Here is a 27,618-nt window from a genome sequence, read left to right on the forward strand (position 1 = left end):
TGCCATAGCGAAAATCCAAAATCTACCACTAAAAGTGAAAACAGCTGTCAACTGTCAAGTTCTTGTCTATGGGTAGACGAATATGACAACATGAACATTGACAAGTCAGTTGTCATAGACAAGAAATATAGATTTTCTTCGGACATGGCCGCTGTATCGGCAGTGATCGGCAATACAACTGCAATGTTTTGTATATTCATATTTATTTTTTATAATGAATAAAGGGTTTTTTACTTATAAGTAGTGATTAGTGGATTGTGTATAGTGTTGTGATATTTGTAATGGATGCAGAGAGCGAGACCGAAAAAAAGAGAATCCGTGATGCAATTCAGACTATAGAGACCCTGCAGTCGATGATAGACGTTTCGGCGAAAAGGCTCGAGGGTTTGAGGACAGTATGCTCGACGAGTGCAGAACTGACGCAGCAGGAGATCCGGACCCTGGAGGTAGGGAGGCTGTGGTTCATTCCTTAGTTGTATGTTATGGAAATACGATAGTGCCCTTGAACGGCCTGCCAGGCCTGAACTTCAAGGCCTGTGAGCTCAAGGATCTCTGTAATAGTTCATTGCCGTTGTAGAAAGTGTGAGCGCGCGCATATCCAGTCGCCTTGAGTATCAAATGCCCTATTTTACGTAGCCGAAGGTTGCTACGGTAGTGTACTACGATTGTACTATGAAACAATTTCAGCTTGCAGATGTTTCAGTTTATATGAAAAAAAATATTTTTCAGAGCTATTTCAGATATTTTTTAACTGTAGTATTAAAATTTTAAGTACCTACTTGATTAAGTAAAAAATACATGGATGTTGAATGTTCAATTTTTTATAGTAAATAAGTAAGTACTTACTTACTATGAAAGAGAAATTTGTAGGATATTATATTGACTCAATTTTCCCTATGTTATAAAGTTATTAAACATTTATCTGAGTCACTGCACACACTAGGTGATTTCACCCACCTACTTTCATGATTTCAATTATAATATCAATACAATACTTATTTTGCAATTCAATGGGTTTAATTTACATATTTGGGACACAAGTACTTTTTAGGGGTAGACAATAGTGGTCGCAACTATTGATGGATTCTATGACTACAAGTTGGAAAGGAAACAAAATATGGAATTATTAAACTTTTCCTGCTCCCAATTTTGGAGCAGAATAATAATTACTTATTATTGGCTATTTGTTGGCAAAAGTGGCAGAAAACTAGAGCCATTTATTGTTCAATATCACCTGCTTTGAAAGACCTTCTATTAGGTGGACAGACAACATCAAAGGATTCAGGCGGTGCAAGACTGTGGTGTGTGGAAGTCCCTACAAGAGGTCTATGTCCAGCTGTGGGATGTCTATTGGTTGACAATAATGATGATGATAATGATCACCGGGCTAAAAAAGACTTATACATTAGTTATTTTACATTAAGAATCCTAAATAGAAAGATGTGGGGACAACCCAGTAATTAAAATGTTGGCCTTCTGGGCACACACCTCTAACATTTTACTTTTAGTAGTTATGTGTGGTTTAAGCAATTGAATATTAACTGTTTTAATGGTGAAGGATAACATCATGAGGAAACTTGCATACCTAAGAGTTCTCCATAATGTTCTCAAAGGTATGTGAAGTCTGCCAAATCCGCACTTGGCCAGCGTGATTGACTATAACCTAAATTTTTCTCATTTTGAGGAGAGACTCATCCTCAGTAGTTAGCTGGCAATGATGTATGATTGAACGTGAGTGTTCAATCATCATGATCAACCCATCACAGGCTCACTGCAGAGCACAGGTCTCCTCTCAGAGTGAGAAGGGTTTTGGCCATAGTCTATCACGCTGGCCATGTGCGGTTTGGTAGACTTCACACACCTTTGAGAACATTATGGAGAACTCTCAGGCATGCAGGTTTCCTCACGATGTTTTCCTTTACCGTTAAAGCAAGTGATATTTAATTAATTAAAACACACATTGCCCCGAAACTTAGAGGTGCGTGCCCGGGATCGAAATCGACTTACGATTAGAAGGCGGACGTCCTAACCACTAGGCTATCACAGTGCTCACTCACATATCACAAATTTCGTCACTGGCAGCAAGCGAACCATAGCTTATCGGTCAGAGCGTCTCTCAGATCTTGCCAGTGACTTCAGACACCACAGAGATTAAAACAATACGTAGATTTATAAATAATATCTGTGACTCACAACCGCGGCGCAAACAATACGTAGATTTATAAATAATATCTGTGACTCACAACCGCGGCGCGTGCGCGAACTGACTCCCTTGAAAAAGGACCCCAGATGGGTTCGAAACTAGTCGGGCTAAACGTCGACTAAACACGTGAGTACAGCCGGGACAGATATTATTTATAATGGAAATCACTCACGGTAGTTTAAACGCTAAAATACGTACATTTATTTACAGAGCAAACTGGTGAAGCACTTCTCGCGACAGCTGGTGATTAAGGCGCAGTTCAAGGAGGACATTCAGCGGGAGCTCGGCCACGTGCCCAGCCTGCGGCAATGGCTGCACGTTGTGGGGCTCAGTGTTGATGCTATAGAGGTGAGAAAGACTGCTGTCACTCTGTTTTGTTCAAGAGATTATCAGTACCCCTATTATAAATGCGAAAATTTGTTGTTTGTTTGTTTGATGGTTTATTGGTTTGTCTTTCAATCATGTCGCAACGGATTGACGTGATTTTTGCATGGGTATAGATAAAGACCCGGAGAGTTACATAGGCTACTTTTTATCTTGGTAAATCAAAGAGTTCCCACGGGATTTTTAAAAACCTAATTCCACAGGGACGAAGTCGCGGGCATCAGCTAGTTGAATTATATATTCAATTCTGCCTATAAAAATATTATTTCAATAAGAAGAAAAGCAAATTTACGTGTTTTCATTCTTTCTAGGTGGTTCTCGCCCGAATATCGACGCTTGAAGCCCTGAGGGAGCGGTCGGACTGCGAAATGAGGGTCATGTTGCGAAGCGCGCGAGATGAGGAGGTGTTGCGACTCATCCGGGCCATGCAGAGGCTAAAATCCTATACAGGTGAATAAACCTTTACTACAGGTAAATAAAGTCTACCTAATAGGCTACATACAGTACGCGGCAGAAAGTAATGTATATCGACCTTTAGATAGCAGATTTGTAGAACATTGTCTCTGTCGTTGAGACCGACAAAACGTCATATAGGTATGAGTGACAGAGACAACGCTCTACAAAGCCGAAATGTCAGGCTAATGTACATTACTTTCTGCCGAGTACTGTACCATCATAGGATCTAGACTCTAGATAGACAGACTGTTCACTTGGTCTGCCTTCCATTTGCAATATTGTTGTTGGAAGGCAGGCATGAGCGATTATGATTCCGCCCAATCACTACCCATAATATAAATGCGAAAGTGTGTTTGTTGGTTTGTTCTTCAATCACGTCGCAACGGAGCAACGGATCGACGTGATTCTTTGCATGGGTATAGTTAAAGACCTGGAGAGTGACATAGGTCATAGGCTACTTTTTATCTCGGAAAAAAAAAGTGTCGCTTTCCAAGTTTTTCGCGTTGCGGTCTCTTAGCTCAAAGCTTACTTAAAAATTGATCTCCTTTCAGATGCCTTAGGTCGGGGCGATGGTGCAGCGGAACTTCCTCTGTACTGGGACTCGTGGGAGCGCCACGGCCGAGGCTCCCCGAGAGCGCGGGAGGACCGGAACTCTAATCACAAGAAAGGTATTTAGCCTCGATTTATTGTTTAAATTTCGCGCTGGCACGGTTATGGATCTATGATCAGAACTAAAACGCTAAAGAGCGCGCGAGCGAGGTTGCCTTCCTGGGTGTTAGAAAGGGAAAAACATGTAGTTAAATAATTGATGAAGTAAACAATCGCTTGCTGCATTAAGCGTGAAATAAATAGATCTAAATTTTTTATATTGAAATTTTTGAAATTTCAATTAGGTGCGTCATGAGCATGGATTACTAGTTTCGAAAAATGTGTTAATTACGATTCTTTTAATGGTTTTTTTTAATATGTTTTAAGTGCCTATTTCTTGTAATGTTATTATTCTTGATAAATTTGTTCCAGGCGGCAAATCTCCCACAACGCCGATAAACAAGAGAAAGCAGAACGTCCACCTCCCCGCGCCGGCCACTCTCACTAAGTCGCGCTCCCACGAGTCGCAACTCTCCGTCAAACCTGATGCATCCGACTTGAGGTAACTATTCATATAGCTCACTCTTATTGTTGAGAAATAACTCAAATCTCCCACAACGCCAATAAACAAGAGAAAGCAGAACGTCCACCTCCCCGCGCCGGCCACTCTCACTAAGTCGCGCTCCCACGAGTCGCAACTCTCCGTCAAACCTGATGCATCCGACTTGAGGTAACTATTCATATAACTCACTCTTATTGTTGAGAAATAACTCAAATCTCCCACAACGCCAATAAACAAGAGAAAGCAGAACGTCCACCTCCCCGCGCCGGCCACCCTCACTAAGTCGCGCTCCCACGAGTCGCAATTCTCCGTCAAACCTGATGCGTCCGACTTGAGGTAACTATTCATATAGCTCACTCTTATTGTTGACAAATAACTCAAATCTCCCACAACGCCAATAAACAAGATAAAGCAGAACGTCCACCTCCCCGCGCCGGCCACCCTCACTAAGTCCCGCTCCCACGAGTCGCAATTCTCTGTCAAACCTGATGCGTCCGACTTGAGGTAACTATTTATATAGCTCACTCTTATTGTTGGACAAATAACTCAAATCTCCCACAACACCCATAAACAAGAGAAAGCAGAACGTCCACCTCCCCGCGCCGGCCACCCTCACTAAGTCCCGCTCCCACGAGTCGCAATTCTCTGTCAAACCTGATGCGTCCGACTTGAGGTAACTATTTATATAGCTCACTCTTATTGTTGGACAAATAACTCAAATCTCCCACAACACCCATAAACAAGAGAAAGCAGAACGTCCACCTCCCCGCGCCGGCCACCCTCACTAAGTCGCGCTCCCACGAGTCGCAACTCTCCGTCAAACCTGATGCATCCGACTTGAGGTAACTATTTATATAGCTCACTCTTATTGTTGGACAAATAACTCAAATCTCCCACAACGCCCATAAACAAGAGAAAGCAGAACGTCCACCTCCCCGCGCCGGCCACCCTCACTAAGTCGCGCTCCCACGAGTCGCAACTCTCCGTCAAACCTGATGCATCCGACTTGAGGTAACTATTTATATAGCTCACTCTTATTGTTGGACAAATAACTCAAATCTCCCACAACGCCCATAAACAAGAGAAAGCAGAACGTCCACCTCCCCGCGCCGGCCACCCTCACTAAGTCGCGCTCCCACGAGTCGCAACTCTCCGTCAAACCTGATGCATCCGACTTGAGGTAACTATTTATACATGCCAATCTGTTCAAAGATTAAATATAATTTCTACATTTAATTTTAATTATCTATGGTGTACTAGATCATGGCCACAATTCTTTTGAAAATAATTGATTTTCTGGTATAAAAAGTAGTTTGTCTTTACCAAATGAATGATGCAAGCCGTAGCTGCTGTACGGCTGCAATATCTGCTGTGTATACTGATTTCGTCTAAACGAGTAAACAAGTTTTGTGGTGGCCTAGTGGTTAGGACGTCCGCCTTCCAATCGGAGGTCGGGGGTTCGATCCCGGGCACGCACCTCTAACTTTTCGGAGTTATGTGCGTTTTTTAAGTAATTAAAATATCACTTGCTTTAACGGTGAAGGAAAACATCGTGAGGAAACCTGCATGCCTGAGAGTTCTCCATAATGTTCTCAAAGGTGTGTGAAGTCTGCCAATCCACACTTGGCCAGCGTGGTAGACTATGGCCAAAACCCTTCTCACTATGAGAGGAGACCCGTGCTCTGTAGTGAGCAGGCGATGGGTTGATCATGATGATGATACTGTTAACGAGTTAACAAGTTTTGTAGAACGACTTCGTCCAACTACCCAGTTCGACCCGTGAAAACGCGGATTCACTCAGAGCTGTCTCGGTGAAATATGCATTTTTGTTCCAGTGATAATAGCCAATCCTCAGCGGTGGGAACGACGGAGGGCAGTCCGCCCGCCTCGCCGCGAGAACCCGAGCCCGACCCGCCGCCCGCCCGCTATCACAACACCACCGTGAGTGTAGTGTGTACACTAAGTTGCAGCGATAACAGTCAATCCTCAGCGGTGTGTGCCCGCTTTGCCCGGTATCACAGCTACAGTATGTGTTTTGTTGAAGGTCCCCGCGCCCCCCGTGCCCCGCTCCCCGCGCACGCCCACCGTGAGCGGCTGCATGGCGCACGACATCGCGCACCGCTTCACCAAGACCTTCAACATGATCGCGACGTGCGACTACTGCGACAAGCAGATGCTCTTCGGCTCCGGCCTCAAGTGCAAGGAGTGCAAGTTCAAGTGTCACCGGTTAGTGCTCTCTCACCTCCACAGTCCATACCACCAACGAGGCGTCATGGACTATCGTTTAGAAGTTTGGAGTCATGTACGCCTGACTCGGGTGAACTTGACATGAGCCTCAATAGCTCAACGGTTGGGGACTGTAGGGCGATTGTCTAAAACCTGCATCAATCATTATTACAATCTCAATTGTTCTGATTGGCTGAATTTGTGCGATTCTTGTTGCAACAATGAGCAACAATGCATTGTGGCCAATAGTGAGCGAGCATTAACCAATCAGAGATGATTGCGATCGTGACATTGTAGCTGTCAAACAACCGCGGTAGGGCCACTGAATTCCGAAATGTCGCCGGTTCAAACACCACCCGTTGCACTATTGTCGTACCTACTCATAGCACAAGCTTTACGCTTACTTGGAGGGGAAAGGGAAATATTAGTCAAAATAAGTATAACCTATACATATTACTTTGTTGCAGAGATTGTGAAAGTAAAGTTCCTCCGTCGTGTGGCCTACCGCCTGAGTTCGTCACCGCATTTAAAGAAAAATTCCACAAAGATGGTGGGTTTTATTCGTAGTGCTGGTATTAGCTTATGCCCGCGACTTCGTCCGAACCCCTATTTTACCCCCTCAGGGGTTGAATTTTCCTGTACGTTGATAGATTAGTTAGTCAGTCAACTTATCTTTATATTATATTTAGATTTATACAGATTTTAATAATCTGTTACTTAAAAGTTGTGGATTGGTGTATTTTTTCATACCTTTCTGATAGAACTAGTTTTATTTTCCCACACAAGAAACATTTATTTTATTTTTAAAATTACAATAGCGAGTAAACGAGCAGGCCGCCTGATGTTCAGTGATTACCGTCGCCCATGCATTTACAGCACCATAGTAAACGTCAATGCGTTGCTGGCCTTTCAGGAATTTGTTGATCCGCCCCTTATATTATATTTATCGACAGAATGAAAGCAAATGAAAAAAATCTTTACTCGTGAAAAGCCAACAAATATAGATACAGACACACTTTCACATAATACTAATAAATACTACTACTAATAAATACTATACTACTAAATAATAAATACTACACTAATAAATACTAGTAAACTCTTGTTATTTGGTGGTATTTATCGAGGTGAATTGATATTGTTTTGAGTATGTTGAATTTATGAACAAAAATGATGTAAAATAAATAAATTATTCTAATAGGCGATATAATTGTATTTGAAATTAACGTATTAGATAATAAAGGCTTTTTTATTTATTTATTTTATTTTATTTATTTATCCAGGTGGCTTGTACCTGACTTCGTCTGTGGGCGGGAGGACGCTAATGCAATCAGTCACGCCGATACGACGACGACCGCCCCCCGCGCCGCATCATCATACCGTATGTACACACACGCCACACACCACCCCACCCCACCCCACGTCACTCCACCCCACGCCATACCACGCCACCCCAAGCCACTCCACCCCACCTCACATCACGCCACTCCACTCACTGCATGTCATTTCAGCTCATTTCACTCCACTCCACCTCACGCTACTCCAACCACCCCATGTCACTCCTTCCCACCTTACACCACTCCAAGCCACCCCACGCCATGCCATCTATGTTGAGTCATTTTAAACCACAAAAATTTGTGGCATCGCAGGGTGGTAGACATACTAGTACAGTACGCGGCTCAAAGTGATGAACATCGGCTTTTAGAATGACATTTCATTTTTGTAGAGCGTTGTCTCTGTCACTCATACCCATATGACGCTTTGTCGGTTTCAACGATCGAGACAGTGCTCTACTTTGCTGTCTCCTTCTAGAGATCGATGTTCATCAGTTTTGGTCGCGTACTGTATGTACCAGAACAAGGTGCTGGAATGGCGACCTCACGATGAAGACGCAGCGTTGGAAGACCCCTCACTAGGTGGACGGACGACATCAGACGAGTCGCTGGGAGCAGCTGGATCCAGGCGGTGCAAGACCGTGGCGTGTGGAAGTCCCTACAAGAGACCTATGTATGTCCAGCAGTGGACGTCTATTGGTTGATGATGATGATGATGATGACTGTATGTACTTGTTTTATTTGAGACCCATTTCAGGAGGTAAAATCACAGACTATTCACTCCATAACTCGAGATCCAATATCTTTTTATTGAAAACCTGCCAAAATATCAAACGGACTCTCAGGTAAGACTTATTTTACTTGGTGAAATCAGCCCTTAATGTATCAAATTCTTTTCAAGTAATTTAAAACAGTACAAGTCCCGCAAATTGCTAATGCGCGAGGCCGCCATTTTATTGACGTCAGCACTAGACTGAAGTTTCGAGCTGATGGTATATTTTTATTTCGGTGACGTCTAAATTTTTTTTTTTAATTTTTTTTTTAATTCAGATAAAAGTTAGCCCTTGACTGCAATCTCACCTGGTGGTAAGTGATGATGCAGTCTAAGATGATACCGGGCTAACCTGGAAGGGGTATGGCAGTTTTTATTAAACCCATACCCCTTTGGTTTCTACACGGCATCGTACCGGAACGCTAAATCGCTTGGCGGCACGGCTTTGCCGGTAGGGTGGTAACTAGCCACGGCCGAAGCCTCCCACCAGACCAGACCAGAAATTTAGAAATTATAAAATTCCAAACCCCTGCCAGGAATCGAACCCGGGACCTCCCACTATTAAGACCACAGCGCTCACCACTGCACCAGGGAGGTCGTCAAATGACGTCATTTCGATGTTAATGAGCCATGGTTCCAGCGCAATAGCAATTTGCGGGACTTATATCAATCCGCCATCTTTGACTACCCACCATATTTAATTTTTGAGGACGTCGGTAATACTGTTACAGTAGCTGTGGTAGCCTAGTGGTTAGGACGTCCGCCTTCCAATCGGAGGTCGGGGGTTCGATCCCGGGCACGGACCTCTAACTTTTCGGAGTTATGTGCGTTTTTAAGTATTAAAATATCACTTGCTGTAACAGTGAAGGAAAACATCGTGAGGAAACCTGCATGCCTGAGAGTTCTCCATAATGTTCTCAAAGGTGTATGAAGTCTGCAAATCCGCACTTGACCAGCGTGGTAGACTATTGCCAAAACCCTTCTCACTATGAGAGGACACCTGTGCTCTGTAGTGTGCCGGTGATGGGTTGATCATGATGATGATGATTAATTATTGTATGTTTTCATTTACACAGGGTGGTCCAGACTCGTCATCGAATACATCCTCCTGCAATAGCTCAACGCCTTCGTCGCCCGCGCTTCCCGCGCCCGGCACGCCGCAACCGCACCACGCGCACCATCCGCACCACGCGCACCAACCGCACCAAACGCACCACAACTCCAAACAACAGTTCCACTTCCCAGGTGAGTTGTAGTGACAATATACAGGACGCTTATATTATAAATGCGAAAGCGTGTCTGTCTGTCTATCACCTTTTCACGGCCCATCTGTTTGACTGATTTTGATGCAGAGATAGCTCGTATTCCAGAAAGGGACATATACTAGAGAGATATACTTTGTATCCCAGAAAATCAGAGTTGCCACAGGATTTTCAGAAAAGACAAATCCATGTAGGCTTATTTATTTATTTATTTATTTATTTAGATGATGCCCGCGACTTCGTCCGCGTGGAATTACGTTTTTGAAAATCCCGTAGGAACTCTTTAATTTTCCGGGATAAAAAGTAGCCTATGTCCTTCCCCGGGATACAAACTATCTATGTACCAAATTTCGTCAAAATCGGTTGAACGGTTGAGCCGTGAAAAGCTAGCAGACAGACAGACAGACACACTTTCGCATTTATAATATTAAGTATGGAAATATGGATAACTAGTCTGCATTACACTGACATATTAACATCTGACATATTGGAGATGTCTCTCAACAAGCTCAAAGTGTTCATAAAACGTAAACTAATTGAAAAATCCTATTACAATGTAAAGGATTATTTAAATGATAAGCAAGCTTGGGAATGAGTTGCTTAACGACTTTGTGATAGTTCTAATAAGTTTCAATAATTTTGTAAAGTGGTGATAATAAAAAGAATACCCGGCTGAGTTTGTTGTGGGCTCTTCTCAGACCTGGGCGCGTTTGGAACCCTCGTAGCTTTAGTTTTAAGTTTGCGTTATAATTATCACCACTATATCTTACAAATCTAACACCATACGAGACCATCAATAAGCGTAATTTATTACCTATTTTAAATAAATCATTTGACTTTGACTTTGACTTTGACTTTGACATTGTTTGACAGAGGTAAAACCGCCGGTGTCCAGTCCGAACCACACGTCAGCGGCGCAGTCGCCGGCGAGGTCGCTCGTGCATCAGGACACCAAGGAAGACCTCACCTCCAGTATTAAAAGCGGTGAGTACTATTTTGCAATGGTCATCTTATTTAGAGGTAGAGCGCACCATAGAATAGAATAGAATAGAATGTTTTTTTTATTCATGTAAACTTTTTACAAGTGTTTATGAATAGTCAGGTAGTTTTAATTTACCACTGGTTCGGAACGCCGTTCCCATAGGCGGGATGCCTGCTTAAGTGATTAATGGAAAGGTATCGCGACCCTCAGCAATGAGGAATAACGACTATAAAGAGAAGAAAGATCATTGTGTGGATTGGTTTCCGTTTGCATAAATATGTAGATCAAATTATTTTGTTGAAAGTTGAACTTTTTCACAGAAGGATCAGGTCGTGTGTCGCTAAGCGGATCCGGTTCCACGGACGACTCGAGATGGCCGCGACAAAACAGCGTAAGTTGTAAAAAGTTGACTGACTGGCTGATTGATTGATTGATCTATCAACACCCATCTCAAAGATCAGCCTGAAATTTATCATGCAGATAGCTGTTATGACATGGACATCTGCTAAGAAAGATTTTTTGAAAATTCAATCTCTAAAGGGGTAAAACAGGGGTTTGAAATTTGTGTAGTCCACACCCATGGGCATGAGCTTGTTTTATTATAATTTTATTGTTATTTGACTAAATTGGTATATCGATATATAGCTTGCATCCTGGGTACTTAAGATACTAAAGGATTTGTAAAAAACTTGAATCACAGTGGACAATGATGTGGCCATCAGCTAAAAGTCAGAAATAGCTACTAAAAACTCATAATAAAAAAAATTATAAAACGTCTGCTTTGCCATGCTTATATCAAGTTTCTCAAAATCTTCAGTCACTTGTGATTACGTATGTGCGGGCCGTCTCCACCCTGACTGCCATCTCGACCTGTCGTGTACATATACATGAACCCTGAAATCATTACTTTCCTTTTTTTGGGCAGTCTTGTAATCCAATCCATACTTCCATACTAATATTATAAATGCGACAGTGTGTCTGTCTGTCTGTCTGTCTGCTAGCTTTTCACGGCCCAACGGTTTCAGCGATTGTGATGAAATTTGGTACAGAGGTAGCTTACATCCCGGGGAAGGACATAGGCTACTTTTTATCACGGGAAATTAAAGAGTTCCCACAGGATTTTTAAAAACCTAAATCCAGGCGGACGAAGTCGCGGGCATCATCTAGTTTTATCTAAATTATTGGTTTACTAGATGATGCAAGCTATCTCTGCACCAAATTTCATTAAAATCGTATGAACCGATGGGCCGTGAAAAGCTAGCAGACAGACAGACACACTTTCGCATTTATAATATTAGCATGGAAGTATGGATGTAAGTTTTGTTTTATAAAGTCTCACAACACAAATCTCTATACATCAAATCTGAAGTGCCAATGTTTATAAGACGAGCAAGAGGTCGCCGCGAGAACAGAGAGCTTTTCATCATTAACAACACTTGAGATAACTTGTTTATTTATGACATTACTGTCTGTACCCACTTCACTTACAATGGTACTGATTCTGAGCACAACTAAATTTATATTTTATATATTACTAGCTTATGCGACTTCGTCCGCGTGGACTACATAAATTTCAAACCCCTATATCACCCCCTTAGGGGCTGAATTTTTGAAAATTCTTTTTTAGCGGATGCCTACGTCATAATAGCTATCTGCATGCCAAATTTCAGCCCGATCCGTCCAGTAGTTCGAGCTGTGCGTTGATAGATCAGTCAGTGAGTCAGTCAGTCAGTCACCTTTTCCTTTTATATATACCGAACCTATTGTTTAAATTTGTAGCGTGCACTAAAATTTAGAGTCTTTAAATGTAAAATTCATGTTCCATCCTTTTATATAGCAATATTAAAAAAAAAAAGATGCAGATACTGAAAATTTAGTATAGAGAATGACAACAGAATCGGCGCCAATGTGTCTTTTTCTATTCATAGTATTAAACAAAGTCGCTTCCCGCCGTGTGTACCTCTATACGCTTATGTATTTTAAATTGCGCAACGGGTTTTAATACGGTTTTCATCAATACGGTAATCATGCCAGCTAATTCTGTATCAAACGTCAAAATCGGATAAAAGTGAAAAGCTAGCAGACAAACAGACCAACACATTTTCGAACTTATTATATTAAATTATGAATTCTGTGGGTCTACGTAGAACATTTTAGAAACGTCAGGACTGAAATTAAATTTCGTTCAATAATTTTAACTGTTTTTTTTATTTAAAAAAAAGTTTTGTTTCTTATAAAAAGTGTGTTATTTGTGGATTGGAGGATGTTTTTTTGAAAAGCTAAAAAAATGTGACGGCATATTTGTTTGCTTTTTGGTGAAAACTAAAAAAAATACTTTTTGGAGTTAGCCGCTTTTTAGAAAAAAGCACGGCTGGCAGCATGACACACAATACCCTTTGTTTATCTCGCTCCTGACCTCACATGACAAGTGTATCGTTTCTGCGATTTGTGGCCGTTCAGCGCATAGTCTATAGGCGTCGAGTTACGTTCGGTAGGCAGTTAATTGTCGATGAGAAGCTTTCTTATCGCTCGACACATCCGTTGCCCTCATACCGTAGTGATAACTGCAATAGTTAGCCAGTGATTGTTGATCGCGCGTATATTGCTTTGTAAATACTCAAATTAAGTTTCGTTCAATAATTTTGACTTTTTTTTAATTAAAAAAATGGTTTTGTCTATTATAAAAAGTGCTTTTATAAATTGGAATAATTTTTTTAATGCAATTTTTTCGTGATACATGGCAAATCCTTTATTTTTCTTTTTAAAGAAGATATGAGGTTATTCTAAATTTATAAGATAGATTCATAACTAGACATGTCAGTCTTTGTTTTAAATGGAAATCATTTTATAATTACATTTAAAAAACAATCGTGCAATTATATTTGTTCATTTATTAACTTATGCTGCTAATTTTTAATATAGTCGGTTTCTGAAATTGAAGACATTAAGTTCTGTTTGTGGTGATTCATTTATTGTGCTCTTAAGATGACTGCGTTCTTACATCATCGGAGAATATTTGAGGAAGTGCGTATTTGTTGTTGAATATTTATTATGATTATTATATTCTTATCAAAAGTAAAATATTTTTGTTCAATTATTTTTTTACAAATACTTTTTAATCGTCAAATGCATTTAATGATCTACTACTGGTTTGGAATGCCTTTCCTACCGAGAAGAACCAGCAAGAAACTCGGTGAAGAAACTCTGAAACAGTAATGCACTATTATCGCCAATTTATTAAGCTTACCTACTTTAGGATTTGGTATAGGACATAGGTACATAATTGCCCCCTTAAATAAAAAGGTGTTTTTCCACGACCTTTGTGTCATTTCGTCGTTTTTCCTCAGTTGTCGATGAAAGAATGGGACATCCCATACGACGAGCTGAAACTGTTCGAGGTTATCGGCACGGGTCGCTTCGGCACGGTGTACCGCGGTAGCTGGCACGGCGCCGTGGCTGTGAAGTTGCTGCACGTCAACGCGCTCAGCGACCACTCCGTGCCGCTCGACACCTTCAAACACGAGGTGAGTGAAACTGTTCGAGATGATTGGTATGGGCCGCTTCGGCACGGTGTGTTTTTAGTCTGAGGCACTAAAAGCACGTAAAAACCGGTTGAAAATGGTTCGATCCTCAATAATGAACCTTTGCCGTTCTCTACCTGTGATATGTAAAACATACTTTTTATTTAGAATTACATGTTTTTACTTTAACATTTATACCTTTTTGAAAAGCTGATTAAGTGGGAAAGTTTTTCTAGCACTTTGTATGCTTTGTGTCATAGTATTTTTTTGAGTTAAGCAATATCTTTTGAGACATAGCTTGTAAATTTAAAAAATAAAAAAAATTGTAATGGCGCTTAATTTTACATAGTAAAGTATTTTTGGACACTTTAGGACTGATATTGGCTGAGATAAAGTATCAGCTACGAAAATAAATTTAAATAAAATCAATTCAATTAATAGACTTGTTTTATTTTGGACTTAAATCTCAAATTCTGGGTGATTCGTGAAAAACCGTTAATGTTCAAATATCTCGAAGACTATCAATTTCCGCCCATACATGTATAGGATAAATATTGTTGCATTTTAGGTCCCCTATCATGTCCTTCAAGGAATACGGCGAGTTACCAGTAAACCTGTAGAGCGTACTTTGACTTTGCTCAGACTTAAGACACAGTTAAAACGAGACAGTGCTATATCGCTGACTTAATTCTGTCTCGTTTTTACTGAAGCTTAAGTCTGAACAAAGTCATAGTGCGCTCTATAAATCTCGACTAAACCCCTCAAAAATACCCTCACAGGTTCACTCTTACTATATTAAAGACAAATTATTTGTTTCCAGGTCGCGACATTCCGAAAAACGCGTCACGAGAACCTAGTACTGTTCATGGGCGCGTGTATGAAGCCGCCGCGACTCGCCATCGTGACGTCACTGTGCAAGGGCATGACGCTGTTCACGCACATACACCTGCGCAAGGACAAGTTCACCAACAACAAGAGCGTCATCGTCGCGCAGCAGATCTCACAGGTACGATCTGACCCGCCGTCGTGACGTCACTGTGCATAGGTACACCTGAGCAGGAACAAGTTCATTAACTTACACCTTTCAAGTTCACTGGCGTACACTTCGCAAGGGAAAGTTCACCAGTTTACGCTTGCGCATGGACTAAATCGCTAGCTTACTTTACGCATGTCGAAAAAAAATATTGGTTTACCCCCCTCGAGTGATACCTTGTTAAATAGGTACGTTACGCGGCCGAAAGTACATTTTGGCTTTGTAGAGCGTTGTCTCTGTCACTCATACCTATATGGTGTTTTATCGGTCTCAACGACAGGGACAACGCTCTACAAATCTGCTGTCTCCTTCTAAAGGTCGATGTACATTACAGTATGACAGTTTTTGGAAAAATTGGCCGCCAAAGTTTTTAGCAACTATCATGGCTATGGAACCTTGCCTTAAGGTATGATTCCGAACCACGCTGCACGCGGCAGTGCTGTCGCGGCACGACTGGTCCCCATACAATCTCTATAAACTTATATGAGACTAGCTTATGCTCGCGACTTCGTCCGCGTGGACTACAAAATTTCAAAACTCTATTTCACCCCCTTAGGAGTTGAATTTTCAAAAATCCTTTCTTAGCGGATGCCTACGTCATAATAGCTATCTGCATGCCAAATTTCAGCCCGATCCGTCCAGTAGTTTGAGCTGTGCGTTGATAGATCAGTCAGTCAGTCAGTCAGTCACCTTTCCCTTTTATATATATAGATTACATTCCGAGCTAGGCAGCAATGTTCCGCTACATTGCTGTGCGACATAGACATAGAGATTGTATGGGGACCAGTAGCGCCGCGACAGCACTGTTGCGGCAGCACTGCTGCGTGCAGCGTGGTTCGGAATCATACCTTTATGCATACCGAACCAGTGGTAGATGCATCCGACTATTCGTAAGTACTTGTAAAAGTTTATACGAATAAAAAGATTTTTATTTTATTTATTTATTTATTTATCCCCTTGAGATAAAGAAACGGCAGGCCTAACTACCTACTGTTGGTTACGCAGGGTATGGGCTACCTCCACGCGCGGGGCATCGTGCACAAAGACCTGAAGACCAAGAACATCTTCCTGGAGAACGGGAAGGTGGTCATCACGGACTTCGGCCTCTTCAGCGTCACCAAGCTGTGCTTTGGGAACAAGTAAGACCTTGAACTTTACCCAATTTCTGTATTTCATCATCATCATCATCAGCCTGTGGACGTCCACTGTTGGACATAGGCCTTCCCTAAAGATCGCCACCACACCCGGTACTCATCCATTGTCGCAGTGTCGTCTTACATAGAAATATCTGTGGCATGTCACACGATGCGCTCCGGCGCCGCACCGGACTTGCAACCACCGAGTCGAGGCGGGGAGGGGTGAATGCGTTGCGACGTCGGAGCGGCACCGCTCAGTTGTTTTTATTAACAGACTGTCCAACGCTGCGACGGCGCCGCTGCGACATCACAACGTTGCGGCGCCGCACCGCTCGTGTGCCCGCTGATACGGTGAAATCTTTGCGGTGCGGCACCGCAACGCATCATGTGCCCCCAGTCTTACGAAGCTTTTTAAACGTAGATAAAGTAAAAAGGTAGATGCAGGAACGTTTGCTTTCTCATTCGCACTAAAAAGAGAGCACAGATAAAGTTACTGATGTGATAAACAGAGTCGCAGCTAACCTATTTTTTGTCCCTTATAGTCTAACTGGTTTTTTTCATGAATACATACAAGAAGTTGCAAAACAAACTTTGAGAATTCGTGGCGTAATTGTATTTCTCATGAGTTATTTAATTGTTTTCACATAAAAAACGTTTAATACAAATATTGTTGATCGGTTAATACAAATATTGACTACTAAACAATGGTAATAATTGTCGTGTTATTCATCGTAACGTCGTGCTATCGCTATCTCATATGCGGTTACACAGTACGTACTACCTGTTATTCTATCTACGTTTTTGAAACAAGTTTTTTTTGCGTTCGTGTGTATTTTGAGTGCCTGTCTTTCAAGGTCAGATGATATTTTGTGCAATGTGTTTCGGTATTTTTTTTATTTCGTGTTCTGCTGTAGCGCCCGAGGTGACAGTCTGGGCATCCCGCCGGGCTGGCTGTGTTACTTGGCGCCCGAGCTGGTGCGAGCGCTGAGGCCGCACGCTTCCTTGCATCTACCGTTCTCCAAAGCCACTGATGTGTACGCCTTCGGGTAAGATATAAATAAGTTAATTGTGATCGAGCTGTCTATAAAATCTAAATATATAAAAGGAAAAGGTGACTGACTGACTGACTGACTGAATGACTGAATGACTGACTGACTGATCTATCAACGCACAGCTTAAACTACTGGACGGATCGGGCTGAAATTTGGCATGCAGATAACTATTATGACGTAGGCATCCGCTAAGAAAGGATTTTTGAAAATTCAACCCCTAAGGGGGTGAAATAGGGGTTTGAAATTTTTGTAGTCCACGCGGACGAAGTCGCGAGCATAAGCTAGTTATTATATAAGGAGATTTAAAATATACGGAGATTTTTTTTCTTAGTGCTAAGTTTTTTTTAAGAGACATTTCACTGCGGTTAATAGCTTCATCTGGTGACAGAAGGGCTGGCTCTTTTTTGAAATGCAACCAGTATTATATAGCTGTCCAGCGCGGAAATGCAGCCAGTATTCGTGGCACCATTTCACGCGATCATGATTTGTACAGTAATTTAGAGCCTCAATAGCTCAACCGGTAAAGGAGTGGACTGAAAACCGAAAGGTCGACGGTTCAAACCCCGCCCGTTGCACTATTGTCGTACCTACTCCTAGCACAAGCCTGACGCTTAGTTGGAGAGGAAAGGGGAATATTAGTCATTTAACATGGCTAATATTCTTTAAAAAAAATATAAAAAAAAATAGATAAGGCTACTTACTAGCTTTAAGTTTTATCATAGCAGTTTCAAAAAAAGGAGAACTTAAGTGTTATTGATTTTAAAAATAAACATACTTCGTCTTTCCCTAAAACCGTCGCATTGTTTTCTTCAAACAGGACAGTATGGTACGAGCTTCTGTGCGGTGAATACCCTTTCAAGGGACAACCTCCGGAAGCCATCATCTGGCAAGTGGGCAAGGGAGTCAAACAGTCGCTAGCCAACATGCAGGCCTCTAGAGATATTAAGGTAAGAGTAGCTTTATGAGAGGCTGTGAAAAGCTAGCAGACAGACAGACACACTTTCGCATTTATAATATTAGCGTTTAAACTACCGTGAGTAACGGACTCCCTTGAAAAAGGACCCCGGATGGGTTCGAAACTAGTCGGGCTAACGTCGACTACACACGTGAGTAAGCCGGGACAGATAGTATTTATAATATTAGTTTGGATAGAAGTCTTAAGGGATAGAGAAATCGTCCTAGGCTGAGATCTATAGAGGGTATTTTAACTCAGACTTAAGTTTCAGTTAAAATGAGACGGAATTATGCCGCTGATATAACGCTGTCTCGTTTTAACAGTGTCTTAAGTCTGAGCGAAGTCAAAGTGAGCTCTGTAAATCTCAACGCTAGACCCTAGAGAGATGCTGGTGACTTTCAAGCAGTATCCACAAAATTGGTAGAATACTATTATTGGTAAACGTATTCGCTACAAATTTTGTTTTTAATTCCCCCCCTGTGGAAACCCCCCCCCCCCCCCCCCTCTCAAAATAATCCTCAAATATGCTCATTTTGTGCTCCTTTATGGACACATTTTCGCGAGTTTTTCTAGAGTTTTTGCGGCGAATTCGCCCTTTCTGAACAAAGCTTAACGTAATTTTTGTTTTTTTTCACAGGACATCCTAATGCTATGCTGGTCATATAGATCAAGCGAGCGACCAGACTTCCCCCACCTCCTTTCTACTCTAGAGAAATTGCCGAAAAAGCGGCTAGCGCGCTCTCCCTCGCACCCCGTACATCTGTCCCGCTCTGCCGACTCGGTGTTCTGAGAGCGGCTAGTCAGCGCGGTGTGCGTGCGGCCTTAACGTGGTATTATTCTTCTTCAACTCCTCATTGTTCCATTACATAATTTGAAAAATGCTGTCTCCATTTGTACATGCCAATGAAATGAAACTTCTTAGGTCCACACTAGAGAAATTGTTGGGAAAGCAGTTAGCGCGGTGTGCGTGTGGCTTTAACATAGTATTATTCTTCTACGAACATATTTTTCCGTTATTAATCACTAGCTGATGCCCGCGACTAAAAATCCCGTGGGAACTCTTTGGTTTTCCGGGATAAAAAGTAGCATATGTCACTCTCCAGGTCTTAATTATATCCATGCAAAAAATAACGTCAATCCGTTGCACCGTTGCAACGTGATTGAAGGACAAACCAACAAACACTTTCGCGTTTATAATAAGGGTACTGATAATAAAAATATTTGCGGGTTTAGTTTGTGCACGCCAAAGAAATGAAACTTCTTTACACTAGATAAATTGTCTAGAAAGAGGCCCGCACCCCGCACACCTGTCCGACTGACTGACTAACTGACTCGATGATTTCATGATGATGATGAGTCTAGGTTCTAGACTCCTAGAAATCTTTTTACGTGACGCTTATATAGATTTAAACAAATCCATCCATCCATCTACCCACCACTTTTTCTTGTATAGTCCGTACAAAATGACTCCACACGCGCCATTTTAACTCTATGGGTCAACTGTCATGTGAAAAGTGCGGTTCACCTATAATAAGGACTAAAATCGTACTTTTGACATAAAATTTGACACAAAAAGTTAAAATGGCGCGTGAGGAGTTAAATTTTACGCAATATATTAATGTTGAATTTTTTTTAAGCATGTGGAGATAGCACTAAGACGGCTAGTAGCAAATTTGCCTTTTTGTGTATACTTAAAGTAAAATAACATCATGCTAACGATAACGGACGCCTTGAGTTTTGAAGTAAGTGTAAAATTTGAATTTCTTACTATAAATTATGAGTATAGTTTCGAAATTTCAACATATTTATTATTCGAAGTTATGTACCTATGAACGAAATCGTCATTCGACTATGTTTTTTAAAATACGAATCTAATTTCATTTTTATGCCCGGAAGCAATGAATGACAAATCATAGAATGCCCGATTATATCAATTGAGAAAAGAAGCCACAAAGTCACGTCTGTTTAAATCGGAACAGTTGGTTCGCACTGGCACAGGCTGCTGCCATGATTGGCCAACTCAAAATGACAGTTACAGAGCTTCAATTGCATTGAAGACAATTATTATATATTATGCACTGCACAAGTGCACAACACGGTAGAGATTTCGTCACGCTATATTGGAGCGTACGGAATATTTCTATGGTTTGTCGTTCTTTGGTCGTAAGATACTTGAATTTTGACAGATAAATTATTTTAATAGACTATTTGACTAATTTTTGGAAATCGTTTTAAATTACTATTTATTACATTATAAGCATATATCTTCCGAGACGGAATATTTCTATGGTTTGTCGTTCACTGGTCGTAAGATACTTTGAATTTTGACAGATAATTTATTTTAATAGGCTTTTTGACTAATTTTTGGAAATGGTTTTAAATCATTCTTTATTAAATAAGTATAAATATCTTCTGAAAAATATTAATGTAGTGTGCTTATTATGTAATCTTATTATATAAAACGAAAAAGTAACTAACTGACTGACTGACTGATTGATTGATCTATCAACGCACAGCTCAAACTACTGGACGGATTGGGCTGAAATTTGGCATGCAGATAGCTATTATGACGTAGACATCCGCTAAGAAAGGATTTTTGAAAATTCAACCCCTAAGGGGGTAATAAGGCGGGCATTAGCTAGTAAACAATAATTTAAAACGATAAAATAGTCAGTTAGCCTATTTCCTAATTTTGTCGAATCCCTACTTATACCCTTCCTGTAAATAATATCGTTATTTATGTATTTGCGTAAACGGGTATTCGATACATAGAAAAATTGAGTTTATTGAAATGCACTCTAAAATAAAATTAGTTTAATATTGTGGCTAATTCTGTTATACACAATCTCTGAACTAAATTGACAGGTCTAAATCTAGTGCTATCCCTTTCATAATGCTCCCTGCGTAAAAGGAACAGCACTAGATTTAAACCTGCTTTAGATTAGAGTATTAGCCACATTGAAAATTACGTCCATACTTGATCGCTTTAAATAAATAAATAAATAATTATTTATTCATGAGAATGCAGGTGACATAAAGTTTGAATACCATACTTTGAGAGCCTTATACAGTCTACCAATAAATTATGTATGTAATGTATATTTCAGATAAGGTCAGCAAAAAAGTAATACATAATAATTTGCACATCTCTACACATAAAAATGAATCGCTAAATGTGTTGCTGATCGCAAATCTCGAGAACAGCTGAACCGATTTCGCTAATTCTTTTTTTATAATATTCCTTGAAGTAAGAGGAAAATAAAAAAAATCTACTGTTAGGCGGTACGAAGTTCGCCGGATCAGCTAGTTTTTAATAAAAATGTTGTTGGAGCTTAGTTATCAATAAAGTGCTTTGTCTAATTATTGAGGGTTTTCTTACTTCTCACATAAATTATATAGCTGGGAGATTTTTTTGGAGTAAATAATGAGGGGTGGGCCCTTTCTGGGAAAAGGATAATTTTGACCCTTTAAAAAGATTATTAATATTATTATCAGATGTTACTTATGATAACCAGGACCGACTTTCTCACTGCGGTCAAGAAAGATGAAGGTCAATTTCGGACATCCAAAAATGTTCACCCATCCAGTTACAGGCTTGAGTCAACGTACGTAATTGCCAGTTTAATGCAATTGAAGCTCGAAATGAAATTAATAAAGTTCAAATTTCTTTATTGCGAATATGGGTAAATTGTGGAGATGCTACAAAAACAAAAAGGTACAGCCAAATTCCGCCTATTAGCATGCAATATGTTATGATATACCTAACAACGTACGTACGAATAGTTAGTACTCCATGTTTTTTATGGATTATGGGGTTCGGGATTGACGGGTCGATTTGTCATTTTTTAAAATACGCGTTTGCAATAATTTGCTGTTCTCAAGTATGGACGTAGTCTTTTGTCTTGATCTCTTGATTTAACGATAGATTAAATTATATTTTCGTATTTTAATGTGAAAGTTGACTGTTGTTAAAAAAAGTTGTAAATATTGTATAGTGTTAAATGGTTTTGCTGTGATGACCGTGTCTGAAGCGAATTTCTTGTGGTCTTGTATATAGTAGTCATTTTCAATATAATTATTGTATCTACCTACCCTTTGAAATGAAAAAAACAAATTAAAAACAAGTGTATTACCTAGTAGTGTAAGCGAGGTATTAATTTAATAGTTGTTGTAAGTTATCATCGTTTATTTATTTCGCGCGTAAAATATTGAGTCAGTATTTTGGTATTATAATAATAATTATATTACTGTAGAATTTGCAATATTTGATGAGAAAAGTTTTTTTTGCTAACGCTACTTTTCGCTAACGGTATGTTTTAGTGCATTTTTTGTCTTTTTGGCAGATTTAATAAAGATAGAATAATAATTTATTTGATCTTGTTAGTTTTTTTTCTAATTCTGTTATATTATTTTCTGATATGAGCTCAGAGGAACAAGTTTTTTACTGTTGAGGTGAAAATTCACTATATTCGCAAACTTATTCAAATGTGTTTGCGTTAAAATTTGCTCAGTTCGAGATTTTGCAACTCACCAACGTTTATAGAAGTCCAATCGAAACACTTTACTGGTAAAGTAAAATGGACCTTAATAACCTTGTTTTAAAGCTCAATTTCGTCCATACATTTACAGCCAGCGCTTTAGGCGAAAACGTTGATAAAATCGATGGTACTGAATTTTTTACTTTAAAACAAGGATTTTCCAGTCTATTTTACTCTGACGTTATTGTGTTTCGGCGCACGAATTTTCCTGCTTCTCTGGTATAGTTCTTGCATTTCAGGAGTGCGAGTGACTCATACTTGTGTTTAAGTTGTATCGGTATAGGCAAGGTGCACTAAATGTGTGCGTTTGCGAGCGCTTCCTTGCGACTGATTAGTCCGACATGCACGCACACTTACGCAATGTCCGTGTATACGACGTAACCACAAGTAAAGTTCACTCGCTTTGTTGAATTGCAAGAACTGTAGTGGGAGGCAGGCGGTCCATATTGTAGGCTTATTCCCGTCGAGTCACACCCCCGTGAGTAACACTGACTCAACGGGATTTTTTTAGAATTGTCCCGTTGAGTAACACTGTGACTCAATGGGAATTTCTTGAAATTGTTTTCCCGTTGAGTCACATCTACATATTGCGTGTGTAACAAGTGTTGACTGAATGTGCACTTTTCCGAGATGACATGGTGGTATGACCTGAAGAACTTATTATAGAAATTGTGTCGTTTTCAGGGTTTTTCTTGTATATCCAACGGGAATAAGCATTGAATCGAATTTGGTTTGTATGTTTTATTCGAAGTCCTTTTTAACGCGTGCTAAAATTGCTCTCGTGTGTACAAGGTCTTAAATATTCCTATTTCTTTCGGAAGGTTCGCGAAGATCGTGGATATCCACCTTTAGAAAATTATTTATTTGCCCGTAGTCAATGAGTTGTTTAAGTGTCGTGGTAAGGTTAAATATTTTGTAAAATATAGTCAATAATTTTGGCTCCACACATCCGTAAAATATAATAATAGTTAAATACATATTTTGACCTCTATTAAATCTCTACTATTACAATGTGACTGAAGTTTGTCTGTGATTGATAGGTGTTAGGGTGCGTTTTCACTGAAGCGGACCGAACTGCAGACGTGTGTTTTAGACCAATCAGATTATCGAATTATGGCGTTAGAAAATTACAGCGTCATCTAACAATAACCTGATGGGTGTATTGAACACGTCTCCGCTACGCTTTACTGGAAACGCACCCAGCACCCTTATAGCTCCAGTACACATTAGCCCTACGAGTTCGGCCAATATATTTTTTTATGTGCTCCTCCCTTTTTTTCTCTGACATGGCGATCAGAGACTAAGAAATGCCCTCTCGGATCTCAAGTTTGTGCGGGACATAGGTCCAACAAGTAACGGCTTCTCGAGAGATTTAATTAAAAAGCCTAAAGGCAAAATAAATGATTAATTTAGAGAGCGAGTGCTATCGCAACATACAATTATTTAAATTCACAATGAAAGTATTTAATGACTTAAATATGACATGATATTTGACTTTGCGAATCGCTCTAAGAGCCAGCTGATTGTATGGAAGCTGAAGTCTGAATATACGCTAGAAGGCTTTACACACGTTTGCCGAGTGCATCGGGCTAATGTGTACTAGGCTCTTTAAATTAAACACTTATTGAAATCAGCTATCAAGTCATTGATTTTTGGTATAACAGGGATATGTTAGCCCCTGCCTGCAATCTCACTTGGTGGTAAGTGATGATGCAGTCTAAAATAGAAGCTGGCTAACCTGGAAGGGGTAATAGCAGTTTATTGGTTTCTACACGGCATCGTACCGGAACGCTAAATCGCTTGGCGGCACGGCTTTGCCGGTAGGGTGGTGACTAGCCACGGCCGAAGCCCAGAATACCAGACCAGACCAGAAATTTAGAAATTATAAAATTCCAAACCCCTGCCAGAATCGAACCCGGGACCTCAAACTAATAAGTGCTTACCACTGCGCCAGGGAGGTCGTCTCCTCTCAATGGGTTTGACCACTGTCCACCACGCTGGCCAAGTGCTGATTGGCAGTTGCAGCTATACTTGCGGCTAATTTTTGACCAATCAAGTAAGATTGCGCTAAACTGTATTCGTAGAGTATCAATGTATATCTATGGTCCGTTTTTCCTTAGTTTGCTTAAAATATAAATAAATTGCAGAACGCGTAAGCGATGCGATTTGCCCGGCGCTTTAGACCTTCGTGAGCTAGGGTTTTTCACTAGTATCATAATTTCATTGTCAGTTCTTTGTAACAAGGTCGTATGGGCCGCGTGTAGTGCGCCTCTTACGCATTTCAGCGAGAAGCTATAAGTCCCGCAAATTGTTATTGCGCTGGAACCATGTCGCATTAACATCGAAATGACGTTATTTTTACGTCAGCCGAAAAAAAATACCATCAGCTCGAAACTTCAGTGTAGTGCTGACTTCACTAAAATAGCGGCCACGCGCATTAGCAATTTGCGAGACTACCTTTTAAGTAAATTAAGGAAAATTAAAGTACAGTACGACAAGGCTCTTTGGCACTTGAATGACATTGACAGGAGGGCGTAGTTGTAGAACAAAGGCTGCCAGCAAATAAAATCTCCTCAATTTTACGGAATATATTGAAAATGACAATGTCAAAATTGAGTAGGTAAGTTTTATCTCATTTTAACTGAATGAGAAATTGGGAAAGGCGTTCCTGTTTCCTAATCGAGAAAGAATAATAAAAACCATTTATAGGCCATGGACTTGCAACTTCATGTTTACCTGTTCAAATACTAGTTATATATTTTATCTAATACTAAATATAGCTATAAGATGCAGACATATTCATATATGCAGCATGCTGCATATATTATCAGGATATATCGTGATTTTATGTATATGGAATGGCTTTAATATTTAACAAAAACAGTGAATTTGAGATTTTTTATTTAGCAACACCGCATATGTGATACTTGACAAGATGGTAGCGTTAGTTCCGATTTTAGCCACGCGCCAATAGAGCCTTGTCGCACTGTATACACGAATTTCAATGCGAGTGAAACCGTGGGCATAATAAATTAATATTATTCATTCACAGAAAAGCATGACTGAATCACTGAGCTACTTTCATTAATTTCAAGTTAAGGCGAAAACATAACTTTAACATGCGACGCTATCCGATGAGTTAAAATGATATAAAATTGTAGATTGGAAATTGTTACCATTCTTTTTATATTAGGGCTTAGTTTAGTTATTTACTTTAACTTGCGTGCGTATTTTAATTCTAATATAGATTTTATTTGTTTAGTATTTTTTATGACCCAGATTTTAAGAGATTTTGGAAGTCTATCTATGTATGTATGTATCTATGCGTGTTCCCCAGCTTCCACTGTAGCGGCTAAACTACTGAGCAGATTTTTGTTAATGAGGTGTCAATTGATTCGTTATTATGGTCCGGGTGACATAGGCTACATTTTATACGAACAAAGTCGATCTGACGGATGTTAGATTCAAAAAGTGGGGAGTCTTTTAGGTAAATCTTTTATTGCTATTGTATCGAGTGAGATTTCAAATGAAAGAGGCAAAATACTGAGTTCATAAAATATATGAATATTTTCAATATATTAAAAATTAGAAACCCAATTTTACTAAAATATTTCGGCATTTATTAAGACGATCGTAGTCGGGTTTTAGCTTTTTAAATCTTGTTCTTTCATTCTGCTTCTACAAGACGTAACCACAAGCAAGTTCACGCGCGCTCGTGAATTGCAAGAACTATACCTACCTACTGACAATTGGGTATTTTCCTACTTTTGAATTTGATAAATATTATTACTTTATTATAATTATAAACTAGGATAAAAATAATGACGTAGGTTCGCTGAAAAAAATATTAAAATCCAACAAAGATTTACAAAGTTATAGGCATTTTAATTTTGGAATGGGGGGTTTCTATCCCTTTCTCGCAAAACGGAAATTTGTATGAAACCGCACGAAGCTACTATGGCATTAGTAAGGTGTGACGTCAAAATGCTATATCGCTAACTCTGTCTAATCAGAAATATTAAAATGCTTATAACTTTTTTGTTACTTGATCGATTTAATTAGTTTTTTTTAGTTTACGTCATTATTTTTATCCTAGTCTAAATATATAAAAGGAAAAGGTGACTGACTGACTGATCTATCAACGCACAGCTCAAACTACTGGACGGATCGGGCTGAAATTTGGCATGCAGATAGCCATTATGACGTAGGCATCCGCTAAGATAGGATTTTTGAAAATTCAACTCCTAAGGGGGTAAAATAGGGGTTTGAAATTTGTGTAGTCCACGCGGACGAAGTCGCAAGCATAAGCTAGTTTATAATAAAGTAATAAAAAAATTGGAGTCAAATACCCAATTAGTCAGCGACATAACGCTACAGTTTACAGTTACAGGCATGACTTGAATAACGCTCTAACGAAGTTTTCGACTATCTCTGTCTTAAGCTCGATGTGTGATATTTACCGCCGATTACTGTACAGCCAGACACAAACTGTTTTACCAGATTGTGTTGCGTGTTAAAAGTATGTTTTTGCACTAAAACTGATTGTATTATAAACATGTATAATATTGTAGACATAATGATGGTTGATGTAAATAAAAAGAGCATTCCTTTGAG

The 27,618-nt window shown here is 40.0% G+C and overlaps 1 protein-coding gene across 1 annotated transcript; it reads left to right on the forward strand.

The window, feature by feature from the left end:
* Nucleotides 1-146: 146 nt before the first annotated feature.
* On the forward strand, nt 147-27,617 carry ksr (kinase suppressor of ras). Its single transcript, XM_034976144.2, has 18 exons — nt 147-446; nt 2,414-2,551; nt 2,899-3,037; nt 3,595-3,711; nt 4,064-4,193; nt 6,029-6,134; nt 6,238-6,419; nt 6,887-6,969; nt 7,703-7,800; nt 9,602-9,770; nt 10,661-10,771; nt 11,090-11,160; nt 14,117-14,293; nt 15,111-15,296; nt 16,329-16,462; nt 17,374-17,505; nt 18,329-18,458; nt 19,104-27,617. Exons 1-18 carry the CDS (start codon nt 282-284, stop codon nt 19,254-19,256), a joined length of 2,421 nt encoding a protein of 806 aa, XP_034832035.1. The 5' UTR covers nt 147-281; the 3' UTR covers nt 19,257-27,617.
* Nucleotide 27,618: the final 1 nt, after the last annotated feature.

This window comes from Maniola hyperantus, chromosome 15, assembly GCF_902806685.2.
Source record: "Maniola hyperantus chromosome 15, iAphHyp1.2, whole genome shotgun sequence".
In the NCBI taxonomy this organism is placed as follows: domain Eukaryota; kingdom Metazoa; phylum Arthropoda; class Insecta; order Lepidoptera; family Nymphalidae; genus Maniola; species Maniola hyperantus.

Bases quoted from the DNA above. Each gene is read 5' to 3' on its own strand.
- ksr (XM_034976144.2), top strand. From the start codon at position 282: ATGGATGCAGAGAGCGAGACCGAAAAAAAGAGAATCCGTGATGCAATT. The intron at 11,161-14,116 runs GTAAGTTGTAAA...GTTTTTCCTCAG, and splicing joins GATGGCCGCGACAAAACAGC to TTGTCGATGAAAGAATGGGA. The intron at 18,459-19,103 runs GTAAGAGTAGCT...TTTTTTTCACAG, and splicing joins AGGCCTCTAGAGATATTAAG to GACATCCTAATGCTATGCTG.